Source organism: Theobroma cacao, chromosome 10 (assembly GCF_000208745.1).
Source record: "Theobroma cacao cultivar B97-61/B2 chromosome 10, Criollo_cocoa_genome_V2, whole genome shotgun sequence".
NCBI classification, from domain to species: domain Eukaryota; kingdom Viridiplantae; phylum Streptophyta; class Magnoliopsida; order Malvales; family Malvaceae; genus Theobroma; species Theobroma cacao.
Window position 1 is genome coordinate 705321 of NC_030859.1, and position 12018 is coordinate 717338.

Here is a 12018-nt window from a genome sequence, read left to right on the forward strand (position 1 = left end):
AGACCTCTGTTTAAGCACTGACACCGGGGGTACTTGGTTGAAGTATTGATCCGGCTCAGCACTTCAGTCACATGGTCAAGGTCTGCATAGACAGGCTTGGGCTTTGTGAATGCCCGTTCATTCAATATGAGAACCGAAAGTCATCGTGGGTCTTACCTGTGGCTCATCAATTCCTCATAAAAATGGGCCATTGAGTGGTTAACACGAGCCATGGCCGGCGTGGTGTCCGGCCAATTTTTTCTTTTCTTTGTTGAGTCATGCGTAATTCTTTAAATTCTCAATCAAATTAGGGACAAATAAAAGCCCCTTTTCTCAATTTTTTCTTATAAACAGAAGAAGCCCTTTTCTCAACCTTTCTTATTCCTTCACTTACCCTGACCACTTCTCAATTGAACGAAAACAATAACATAGACAAGAAAGCTAATCAAGATAATCAAGAATTCAATTTAAAAAAAAAAAATCCTAGGCATCATATCAAGAATGTAGTGGCAAAATAAATTTAAAAAAAAAAAATTTCTTGCCGGAGTCATGCATAATCCTTTAAGTTCTCAATCAATTTAGGGACAAACAAAAAACCCCCTTAACATTTAAACTTAAAAGAATTAGGTGGTATTCTCTCTCTCTCTCTATTGGTTTTGTACCATTAACATGTAGTGTTTCTTCAATGAACATTACATACATAGCATGGTTCAAGTTCGGACCAAACAACAGCAATTCAAGTTCAATTCCTCTATACTTTGTGTTGAGACACCAGGTTGATGGATTCTCCCCCGGGATTCAATCAATCATGTCATCCGACAAACGGGGTGGGGGGGGGGGGGGTGGGAAAACGAGAAATCATAGTGGTTCAGTCAAGTCTGGGATATGATGAGCGTATATAGCAACTCGTTCCATGTATCAGGTAAGCCAGGGAGACACCAGTGCACACAATCTGCATATGTTGCTGGATCAGACTTTTGTTCTTGAGTCAGCAACTTGCCTCCGGGTGCTGCATAAATAGATGTATGTGCATCTTTCCGGTATTCAGAAAGGGTGGTGATGTCGAGGAAGTGAACAGGTATTTCCAGGGATCGACTGACATTCACCGCAATCGCAAAAAGCCAACGATTTGTTCCCACATCCAGTGATGTAGATATGTTTAGAATCGGAGTTGTCTCGTTTGAACACTTGATCCCGCTTGTGTTATTCCAGGCAGAGCTCCTGTTGCAATTATGCATACACAAGATGTTTACATAAAGAGCTATCTTAAGCAACACTTCGTCTAGAATGAGAAGATGAGATTGAAAGTTTTGCTTTGTTCATACTTTATATGTGAAGGTGCTGGACTGCTGAAGAAAACTGAAGTGTGATTCGAATCAACATTCTCTTCCAGCCACTTGCCCCATGACCTCAAAACGCTCTCATATGCTATATTCTGATTGATTTCGACATAATCTGTCACCCCATCATCGAAAGATCCTCGTCTTTTCAATCAGTTTCGAAGCAACAAGAGTAAATGTTCTGTGATTTAGTGATAATGTACATTGATCGTGCATTGAATATAAATTCGAAGTTAAAGAAACTCGAGCAGAGTGCTTACAATACTTTCATGGTAGGGTACCTCCACCAAATATATGTGTTGAAGATGAGGTAGTCAACATTTTTCCAGTTATCTCCATGCTTTGAGATTGATTCAAGCTTGATTACAGGATCCACTGTGCCATCCCTCCTTGTTGGAGGGTCTACATTGGACTCAACCAAAAATGGTGCCCAGTAGAATTCCATGGTAGCATTATATTCCTACAGTTCAAGTAGCTATAACTTTTTCAACAAAATTTTCTTCACCTTCCTCTCTTTGTTTACTTGATTTTAAGGCAGAAAAAACTGTTTCTCTGTCTCATGTTATCTGAATTTTGAATCAATCCATGAGAAAAGAAAAAAAAAGAAAAGAGAAACAGCAACTCAATTACCTCCATTTTAAAGACAGTGGTATACCTTCCATAACTGAAGCTCTTCTTCTCTGGTGGGATGACAGATTGAACCATGCAAACCAGGGATAGCATCTGGCTAAAATGTATGGAGTCTCCAACAAACATAAGCCTCTTTCCTTGAAGTTTCCCCAGCAACAATTTTGCATCAAACCTTAACCCAGACAGGAGAAAATCATTAAACTAAAAGAGATGAATTGACCCACTTCTGAGAAAGAAAGAAAAGAAATATTTACTTGGGCAAAGAGCAATCCCTGGGCTGCCACCTCCATTTCTGGTATAAGGAATCTGGCCTTCCATTCTTCTGGCATGTCCCCATCTCGGTGAGAAACTCACACTCTTCTTCTTTGTATAAAGGGTGTGTGCCATTATCAAAAACCCAGTCTCCTTTGAAGATATCACACTCTTCTAGGGGAAAAACAATCCTTTTATTGGCACCATCATCCTCTTCTTCTTCTACTGTGATTAAGTTCGAATCATTGCTATCTTGAAACTTTTCTTCAATACCTCCTTTTGTCTCTACCTTAGCTTTTCCATCATTGTGTTCCTTGTCTGTTTCTTGAATTCCAACATTACTTGTGTTGGAGGATTCCGGGAAGGGCTTTTGGTGTTTGAAATCTGGGACTGGAATCATTTTCCTGTATTCCTTGTACGAAAAGAATCCAAAGAATAAAGTTGAAAAAACTACTATGGTTAATATTGGGGAGTAACTGCATCTCTGGGTCATACCGACTTTCTTCATTGTTACTTATTTCTATCAGAGAGTCAAGATCAGCTTGATCAAATAACAAAATTATGGCTATGGATGGATGTTGGGATAATCTTCTCTGTCTTGAAATCTAAATAGAAAACTTCTTGTTTTGGTAGCTGTAGGTCAACCTGCCATTTCTTATTGTATTATACATATACCATTTTATAATTTTATATGTGTATGCACCCAATTACAATTGTTTAACGTATTTTAGTTGGTAAAAGCTGTTGTCCTCTTTTGAAATATTCCATGTTTATAACAACTGTTAAGTTGCCTTGTCAGAGTCTTATCAGATTTAGAAATGCTAAAAATGCTTACAAACAGCAGAAAGAGATTGAGAGCAAAGCTGAGTATAGCTTCCTTTGTCAGAAGGAATTAGCAACCTTGAAAATTGCCTGGACTTGCTATAGAGTTTTCCCTACAACGAAGAAGCAGATATCTTGCTGATCTATGCCATTTCTGGAATCTTTAATCTACTATCTCTTATTTGCTTTTGGTCTTGCTATTTATTTTGTCATTGAAAGTTGAAGCAGGACAAATCTATATGTATAAATAAATAATTAGGTATTGACTTTAAGAAACTAATCACTCAATGATGAGCTAGAACCAAACCAAACTCCTCCACTGTTGTGGGGGCAGAGAATCTTGCAAAGCAAATGCTTTCAAATTTCATCCTTAAAAAGATTGTCGTAACTTGAATTCAATGTCATCAGGAAAAGCAAGCATGGGTTTGGGAAAAAAATTTTCTGATTAAATTTAAGAAGAAAATGATAAAAGCATGTAAGGTAGCAGCATGTTCTTGGGAATTTTCTATGCAGCTACACAAACTGACTCAAGAATTCTTTAACAAATCATATTCAATTCCAATTTGTAGTTCATCAATCTGTGAAAGACAAAAAGAAATCATAGGTGGTCAAGAGTGTGAAATGATGTGTGTATAGAGGAGCTCATTCCATGTATCAGGTAAACCTGGTAGGCACCAATGTATGCAGTCTGCATATGTGTCTGGATCAGCCTGCTGCTCCGGCGTTATCAGCTGGCCTTGCCGGGTGGTATAAACGGATGTATGAGCATCTTTTCGATACTCGGAGAGGGTGGTGATATTCAGGAAGTAGACCGGTACTTTCATGGATCGAGTCACATTTGCTACTGCCAGGAACAGCCTGTGGTCTGTGCCAACATTTGGCGGTGTGGACATGTTCAACACTGGAAGAGCCTCCTTAGCACACCTGATTCCATCCGGGTTGTTCCAATCCGAACTCCTGTTCCACATCCACGAGGTTAAAATCAATGGAAATGAACAAGAAAATGGACAGAATTAAGTGATCTAAAACAATGAATACTTGATATGAAGAGGGGACATGCTCATGAAGTAGACTGAAGTAAACTTGGAATCAACATTTGCTTCAACCCAATTAGCCCATGTCTTCAGAACTCTCCCATAAGCTATAGGCCGCTTGATTTCATCATACTCAATGGGGTCTGCATCAAACGATCCTCGTCTTTCCAAACAAACATCAAAAGATGAAAAATGTATCAACCTCAATGAATAAGCTTTCCTGCTTTGCTTTTCTGCAGATATAGCTCATGGCAGAATCAAAAACCCTTTTTACACTTACAAGACTTTCATGTATCCAGTGTTCATCCACCATATATATGTGTTGAAAACCAAGTAATCTACACCCTTCCAATCATCTCCACGGTTCTTGATTGATTCAGGCATGATTATACGGTCTTTTACGCTGTGCCTCCATGGATTGTCTGAGTTAGATTCAACCAGAAACGGTGCCCAATAGAACTCCACCGTGGTGTTGTACTCCTATGCTAGCATTTAAGACATAATGTCACATCCAACTGGCCCCAGAAACTAGAGTTAAGGGAAATTAATAATGGAGATGGGGATAAGCATAAAAATTTCAATTCCATTACCCCATTCTTTCATGTGCACATCTTTTCATGAAATTACATAAAAAGAAAAAGGCATTTCCTTTTCAACTTGCCCCTATCATGGATGGAAGCAATGAGACAGTTTGTCGGCAAGACAATAACTCTTAAGTATTCTTTAACAAGTTTGAATTTTTCATTGGTTAAGCATGAAGAGTTTTGAGTGAAAACTATGCTTAATTCTTTAAAAGATCTGAATCCTACCATCTTAGACTGATTAAAGAGTAAAGGAAGAGATATACCTCAATGCTGAAGATAACTAGAGAACCTGACTTTCTGAGGCTCTTCTTGCCTGGAGGAACAGCAGATTGAAGCAGACAAACCATGGATTCCCATTGGTTCCGATTTAATGAGTCCCCCACGAACATGAGCCTCTTTCCACGAAGTTTTTCAAGCAATAATCTTGCTTTGAATCTTACCATACCAAAAATAAGGAAGGAAATTAACTCAATAACTAATTAACTAAAGCCTTTTTATTCCTCAAGAAACAATTAGGAAATGTTAACTGATATACTTACTTGGGCAAAGAACAATCCCTAGGTTGCCATCTCCAGTTCTGGTAAAGTGAATCCTGTCTGCCATTCCTGATGCAAGTCACTTGTTCTGATAGAAACTCACATTCCTCTTCTTTATACAAAGGATGAGTTATATTATCAAAAACCCAGTTCCCTGTGAACACATCACAGTCCTTTGGTGGCAGCTTAACCTCCCCATCTTCCTCCAGGATTCCTAGAGGTCTAAATCTTGACAAGAAAATTGACCTCGCCACCTGTCTAAAATCTCCTTTGTAGATAAACCATTTGAATAGAAGTATCAATATCAGGGAAACCAGAACAAGTACTTGATAGTAGCTTTTACTTTTATGGCTGATGCTGCAGCAGCTGTGCTTCATAGCTTCACAGCTTGGGTGAAAGATGAAACAGCAAAGGTTAAGAATGAGAAGGAATTCAAGAAAAAGATCAGAGAAGAAGAAAAGGAAAACAACTAACCTGGAGTGGTTAACTTCAACTAGCCGCTGGTTTAGCTATCTGCAGAAATAAGATTTCTCTCTCCCAACCTTTTCTTTTTTAACAGTTTCTGACCACAATCTTCATATCTGACAAAAGAAAACTGAACCCATTCAGGATATGTTGACATCTACAATGTTGGAGAAAGAATTCAGAGTTCAGCATCTCATTGATACTATTAGACCACTTTAGACTAGAAAACTACACAGTGGATAGATTACTCATTACTATATAATTTCTTATGGGCACCTGGGTCGTCCAAGGCTAAGAAAGCCTGTAAATTATAGACTAATGCTATAAAAGTAAGGTCTTCACTCTTCACTGACCACCTGCCAAGACAATCTTTTATGCTTTTTTCTTTCCTTTTTCTTGAGATAGTAATCACTAGCCACTTATTTATTCCATACCTCTTAAAATATGGGGTTCTGCTTTTAGCATGGCTTACCAATGAGATCTAAGTTCTAGTTTTCAAAAGGATATAATTTTACCCGTCTTTCTCTAGCTGTCTTTCTTTATTCTTGGATTTACATTTATATCCCTTGCTTCCCATACCACAAAGTTAAGCAGCTGTCCCTACTCTCATATGCACATGCAGTAGGACCACGTGCCCGCCTGCTTTCATTACAATTTCCTTCTTAAGAATCAATGTTGCATGAGGTGTAAGTTACTGCTTCAAGCCATTGCTGTAACTGCAAGCAGAGAAGCTTTTGTTTTTGAAGTCTGCACTCTCTGCAGCTTGTTTTCCTTTTGCCAGTGTTCATGGCTCAAGTTTAGAAAGGATGTGAGAAACCTTATACTGTGAGGGAAATAACAAGGCTTATACAGGCAAAACTTTTGGGAAAATATAAAAACAGCAGATGGAGATGCGGGGTATCGATCCCCGTACCTCTCGCATGCTAAGCGAGCGCTCTACCATCTGAGCTACATCCCCAACGGGAACCATTGCTTTTTTGTAAGAAGATACGAACATTATGGAGAGCATATCTGGTATGGAAAATGCTTTAGTATCTCAATCAACTGAAGTAACTGGCAAATCCAAAATTAAGCTAAGGGTAAAACAGATTATTGGACCTCTTGATTACCAAAGGGTGCTGTTAATTGTCAATGAAGTCATATATACCTCTAGGTAAATTAGGGAACTCTTGCTGACTGACATGTTCTATCTTGTAAGTAGGAAGCAGAACAGTCTTTTTTTTTCCCCCCTTTTATGATGAGACTTTTGGCACCTTGATGGAACTTGCCTATGTAAAAAGGCCCTAAACATCTAGAATCCAAGAGGGTCAGTCTAGTTGACCTTTGTTAAAGCCTTGCCTTTTGCTTATAGACAGCTGTTTAATACTCTTGACATGATTTAGTTAATGGCACCGGCTTGCCTTTGCTAATGTTTTTAACCTACAAGACCTGTTTTCTTGTCTGTATCAGGGCTGATGAGGCAGTTTTTTGCCCATTGAAAGATTGGACACACTGGGACTTATCTCTATGGTTCTTGAAGCAATTTTTCTCTGAATTGAACATAGACTATGTTGAAGCACAACCGACTAGATCAAGCAGCTCTTAGTATATAAAACAACAAAAATGAAGAAATGATAATATATGAAAAGAAAATTTTTGTTTGTATGAACCCTTTATTTCTTTTTTCCAAGTTTTCCAACATATTGCATTATACAAGTGCTCTGTGCATTGGCTTAGGCCAGCTTTTTTGATCAGTGAGTGATGGAAATTTGGCATTCTTGGCTCCCACCTCAGTCCCCAGTAAATCAACAAAAGGAAAAAACCAAAAAAATTTTGATGGTCCATCCCCTACACTTTTCCACCCTATATGAAGCTAACATCCGATCAAATGTTGGAAGTAAAACTTACAGATGCTTACAAGGAAAACCATGACTGAGGCAATGGAGCCATACCAAAAAAGAAAAAAAACAGAAAAAAAATAAAGTAAATGGATAATGTGAATTTATGTTTGTGCCACGTGTCACGAGTGAGAGATGATACGTGTGTAGATGAACTCATTCCACGTGTCGGGTAACCCTGGAAGGCACCAATGGATACAATCAGCATATGTGGCCGGGTCTGCCTTCTGTTCCGGGCTTAGCATTTTGCCTTGGCGGATGGTGTAGACTGAGGTGTGTGCATCTTTTCTGTACTCGGAAAGGCTTGTGATGTCAATGAAATGAACAGGAACTTTCATGTTTTGAGTGATGTTGGTGGCAACTACATACAGCCTGCGGTCAGTGCCCACGTTTAGGTACATGGACTGGTTCAGAATTGGGGTAGTCTCCAGGGCACACTTGATCCCATCCGGGTTGTTCCAGTCCAAGCTCCTGCAGACATTGGTAGGTTGGTTGCACCTTATGTCAGGTTTGAATGAAAGCCTCAAATTAAAGAAATCATTTCAGTTCAAACATATACTACTAATCTTTTTTTATTTTGAAGGTTCGAATCTTGTTCTTTGAGCAGAAGAATTATACACCGATCATTAAACATTTGAACTAAATATTTAGGTGCATATCTTTCTTATTAGTTGAAAAACACACAGATATGGTCGTTTTATTTACCAACCAAAAGATTAGGATAACAGTTTTGGTCTAATTATTATTGGTTGAGAGGTCATAGGCCAACTGTCAACCACTAGGACTGTCCTAAATGAGATACTTTATTCCAACAACAATGGGAGTTAAAGACAATCAGAAGAAGATTTAAAACTTTGGGTTAACCTCAGTCTTTGAACTGTAATCATGGTTAAGCGCATTGCACAAGGGGAATCTGTCAAATGATTAGGTTGCTTTTGAAGCAGTTATCTTCTTCAAAGAGACAGCGAGTTAAAAACTTAAAAGGGTTAGGTGATCTGGTGAAGTTAGTTATAGCTACTCACAAATTATTGCAAAATACTCCATTGATGTCCTATGTTTCTACAGGAGCTATAGGAAGAAACTTAGAAGGATGGCAAGTGATTAATTACTTGATATGAAGAGGAGACATGCTGCTGAAGAAGACAGTGGTTCGATTTGGATTCACATTCTTATCAACCCATTTAGACCATGTGGTCAAGACCCTGTTGTATGCTACTGGCCGTTCGATCTCATCATATTCAGTGTCCCCTTTATCAAACGACCCTCGTCTGTTACACCAATCAAAAGAACAGATATCCACCCCCCCATATCAGATTACCACTTCCAAAAAGAAACATAATTTAATCAAATCAAATGAAAACATTGATGCGTTTTTACTTACAAGACTTTCATGGTGAAAGTGTTCATCCACCAGATGTATGTGTTGAAGACCAAATAGTCCACATCCTTCCAGTTCTTGCCATGTTTCTTGATTGATTCAGGCATGATTATACGATTCAAGATGCTGTGCATGTTGGGGTCGTCTGAATTTGATTGCACCAGAAAAGGGGCCCAATAGAACTCCACTGTGGCATTGTAGTCCTGCAAAAGACAGATGGTTTCAGAATCACAATTGTTCCTTTGGGACAGTTCCTAAGCAAAGTCCATGAACTTAGTCTTCTTTCATTTTTTTTTTTCTGCTTTTCTTGGGGATGATGGGATAGGAAGAAAAGGGGAGGTCCAAATATGAAGCTTGTCTTTTTGCTTCCACAAAATACTAAGAAAATGCCTAGTGTTGTTTAAATATTCAGCAAAAACTTGGATGATCACATTGTCTGCTATAAAATAAAGCACCCGTGTGATGTCATTATGGTTATGAATCATTCACGAAAGACAAAAAGCATTAGCTTCAATTATACGAAACAAATTTTTGTCAGAAAGATTAATGAATACCAGAAGAAAATGACATCCAATCAAATCTTGCCAAGTGGGGAATTTTACCTCAATTCTGAACACAGAGAGAGACCCTGACTTGTTCAAGCTCTTCCTTCCAGAGGGGACAACAGATTGAACCAGACAAACCATGGATTCCCATTGATTTCTGTTCAATGAGTCTCCAACAAACATAAGCCTCTTATTCCTCAGCTTCTCAAGCAACAATCTTGGTTTGTACCTTAACAGGTAAAAAGGCATATCAAAATCATCAGCATCTTACAGAATTTAACAAAGAAACAAGAAAACAGTATATAAATGCTCTTACTTGGGTAAATTACAATCTCTAGGCTGCCATCTCCAATTCTGATACAAAGAATCCTTTCTTCCATTCCTCATGCAAGTAACTTGTGCTGTAAGAAACTCGCACTCATCTTCTTGGTACAAAGGATGTGTTTCATTGTCAAAAACCCACTGTCCAGTGAAGAGATCACAGTCTTCCGGAGGCAATTCGACATCCTCATCATCTTCTTCGATGACTGGTAGCTCTGTCTTTTGTTCTTCTACTTTCTCTTCTATCTTCTCCTCTTCATCTTCTTTATCTTCTTCAACTGGAAGCCTTTGCTCATCATCTTTCACCACCATGGATTTCAAGTCATCAGGTTCCTTTGTTTTTTCATCAGGAATCTTTCTTTTGGTGTTGTCTTCTTCTTCTTCTTCTACTGAAGTTCTTGAATTCAATGACACCGCGTTTTCCTTCTCGTTCTTGATACCTTCTTGAACTGGGTTGCCTTGTTTGGATCGCTCCTCTTGGATATCACTACCTTTAGGCCTTGAAAATGGGAACTCCGCTATGGACTTCACGTCCTCATTATACATGAACACCCCAAACAAAAATATGGAGAACACTACAACAAATATGGAAAGGTTATTGTTCTTGCGGTGCTTCATGACTCCTGTTTCCGTGAAGAGAGTTTTACGACGACCTGGCTGCATGAGAACTGAAGAATGCTTTGAGCAGAAAGAAGGGAAGAGGGATGGAAAATATAGAGGGAAAGAAATGATGAACAAATACACTATGTTGGAGAGAAAGATAGATAGATAGAGAGAGAGTGAGACTTATTACAATATGTATTAGGTTGATTATTTTTGTTTAATTCAGGTTTGGTGAGAAGGGTTTTTCTTCAAGAAACTTGTTAGGCTTTCTGGTGGAGGGAGAGTTGTCTTTCTCAGTTTCTTTTTTTCTATATTTATTTCTTTACAATTCCATTGCTAACTACTTCCTTTTCACCCTCCTGTTTAAGTTCTGTGCCAGAAAAACAAACCTGAGAGGAGTGAGTTCAAAGCTTTGGCAAGTTGGTCTTAATCTACCTAAGATTGGGACTTGTACATTGGACGTTTTAGGTGTGGTGCTGTAAACTATCTGGTAGACCCCAATGTCATAAATTAGATTCTGACATGGAAGCTTCATCAGACATGGAAACTTTTGTTGGCTATAACCCTATGTCAGACTCCCCCATTGGAAAGTCAAAAAACCCTTTTGGGTCAACCACCTGTAGCATGACAATGTATGCTCATCGGATGGTTGAGACTGTTCCTGTACGTGGGGGTCAGATAAAATCAAGGGCTCTGATGCTTTTTTCATCAACCGTTTACCCTCTAAGAACCCATTCTATCATTTTCTTTCAGAAAACTTAAGACCAGATCAATGACATTATAGATTGTAAGATGCAGAAAAGTTCATTTCCCTGCAGTAATTTCCAGCTTTTCCTATTTATCCATGGAGACTTAGGGGAAAAAATTAAAAATGTCTAATCATGTTTGTTATTTGTGGGGTTTACTCCATAAATAAAAATTGAAGGATGGTAGGCAGCCCCCCCTAACATTTGGACCACAGCAGAGCAGAGGTCAAGAGAGCAAAAAGAATATCAGAAAACAACAGTGAGTTCTATAAACAAATCAAAGTTGCCAGCATTCTTGGTCACAACAAGTCAAACAAGATAATCTTGATGCCATAACCATACAAATGTTGTTATGGTACCCAAATTTAAACAAATAAAAAAGAGAGAAAGAAGCCTGTTTGTTAACTGCTACAAGCTTAATATGATTACCAAAACTACACTAGTGAATAATTATGAAATTCTTCACTTGTTTTTGACCTCATATCTCAATTAATTCAATACATAATAGTAATAATTTTAACGGGTGTATTTACAACACTCATAACGTAATCTTTTCTCTTTTATTATCTCGTATCTTTCATATGGGAGAGAATAAAAAATCATAGTAATCTAGTGATAAACATGGGTTTTGAGGTGTCATATTCACCCTTCCCGATTTATAAAAAAAATAAAAAAAAAAACAAAATCCTACTAATAGTATCCTCATTTTTTCAAAGGGTATTTGTTTGTAAAAGTGATTATGGTCAATTAGTCAAAAATTCACCTAATCATCCTTTCAAATGTCAATGTTTTTAGTTGGTGCAATGTTTAACAAAACTTCTGATCATAATTATTGACTTCATCCAAACCAAAAAATTGTGTAAACATATATATTTAAATTCATAATAAATGATTAAATGTCATGTG

The 12018-nt window shown here is 38.0% G+C and overlaps 3 protein-coding genes and 1 non-coding gene across 9 annotated transcripts; all 4 read right to left on the reverse strand.

Annotated features, from left to right (window-relative positions):
• Nucleotides 51–3413, reverse strand: LOC18585836 (protein trichome birefringence-like 30). Its single transcript, XM_007008874.2, has 5 exons — nucleotides 2204–3413; nucleotides 1950–2121; nucleotides 1580–1779; nucleotides 1305–1463; nucleotides 51–1200 (listed from the first exon to the last, which is right to left on the reverse strand). Exons 1-5 carry the CDS (start codon nucleotides 2707–2709, stop codon nucleotides 852–854), a joined length of 1386 nt encoding a protein of 461 aa, XP_007008936.2. The 5' UTR covers nucleotides 2710–3413; the 3' UTR covers nucleotides 51–851.
• LOC18585837 (protein ESKIMO 1) lies at nucleotides 3492–6093 on the reverse strand. Of its 6 annotated transcripts, none has more exons than XM_018129243.1 (7): nucleotides 6077–6093; nucleotides 5652–5758; nucleotides 5181–5564; nucleotides 4905–5076; nucleotides 4338–4537; nucleotides 4062–4220; nucleotides 3492–3980 (listed from the first exon to the last, which is right to left on the reverse strand). In XM_018129243.1, exons 3-7 carry the CDS (start codon nucleotides 5552–5554, stop codon nucleotides 3632–3634), a joined length of 1254 nt encoding a protein of 417 aa, XP_017984732.1. In that variant the 5' UTR covers nucleotides 5555–5564; nucleotides 5652–5758; nucleotides 6077–6093; the 3' UTR covers nucleotides 3492–3631. The 6 variants fall into 6 exon arrangements, with proteins under 6 accessions (XP_017984732.1, XP_017984735.1, XP_007008937.2 ...); XM_018129246.1 differs by having other exon boundaries at nucleotides 5181–5556; nucleotides 5919–6093; XM_007008875.2 differs by having other exon boundaries at nucleotides 5919–6093.
• On the reverse strand, nucleotides 6528–6600 carry TRNAA-AGC. The gene has a single exon. It is a non-coding gene; the product is annotated as a tRNA-Ala (tRNA).
• LOC18585838 (protein ESKIMO 1) lies at nucleotides 7264–10551 on the reverse strand. Its single transcript, XM_007008876.2, has 5 exons — nucleotides 9759–10551; nucleotides 9500–9671; nucleotides 8901–9100; nucleotides 8629–8787; nucleotides 7264–7990 (listed from the first exon to the last, which is right to left on the reverse strand). The coding sequence occupies exons 1-5, from the start codon at nucleotides 10424–10426 to the stop codon at nucleotides 7642–7644; spliced, it is 1548 nt and encodes a 515-aa protein (XP_007008938.1). The 5' UTR covers nucleotides 10427–10551; the 3' UTR covers nucleotides 7264–7641.

Excerpts from the sequence above, each read along its gene's own strand:
- LOC18585836 (XM_007008874.2), bottom strand. The coding sequence starts at position 2,709 with ATGAAGAAAGTCGGTATGACCCAGAGATGCAGTTACTCCCCAATATTA. Across the intron at positions 2,122-2,203 it reads AGGGATTGCTCTTTGCCCAA|GTTTGATGCAAAATTGTTGC; the intron begins GTAAATATTTCT and ends GTCTGGGTTAAG. Across the intron at positions 1,201-1,304 it reads CCAGCACCTTCACATATAAA|GAGCTCTGCCTGGAATAACA; the intron begins GTATGAACAAAG and ends TAATTGCAACAG.
- LOC18585838 (XM_007008876.2), bottom strand. The coding sequence starts at position 10,426 with ATGCAGCCAGGTCGTCGTAAAACTCTCTTCACGGAAACAGGAGTCATG. Across the intron at positions 9,672-9,758 it reads AGAGATTGTAATTTACCCAA|GTACAAACCAAGATTGTTGC; the intron begins GTAAGAGCATTT and ends TTACCTGTTAAG. Across the intron at positions 8,788-8,900 it reads ACTTTCACCATGAAAGTCTT|ACGAGGGTCGTTTGATAAAG; the intron begins GTAAGTAAAAAC and ends TTGGTGTAACAG.
- LOC18585837 (XM_018129243.1), bottom strand. The coding sequence starts at position 5,554 with ATGAAGCACAGCTGCTGCAGCATCAGCCATAAAAGTAAAAGCTACTAT. Across the intron at positions 4,538-4,904 it reads TAGTTATCTTCAGCATTGAG|GAGTACAACACCACGGTGGA; the intron begins GTATATCTCTTC and ends ATGCTAGCATAG. Across the intron at positions 3,981-4,061 it reads ATGTCCCCTCTTCATATCAA|GAGTTCGGATTGGAACAACC; the intron begins GTATTCATTGTT and ends GATGTGGAACAG.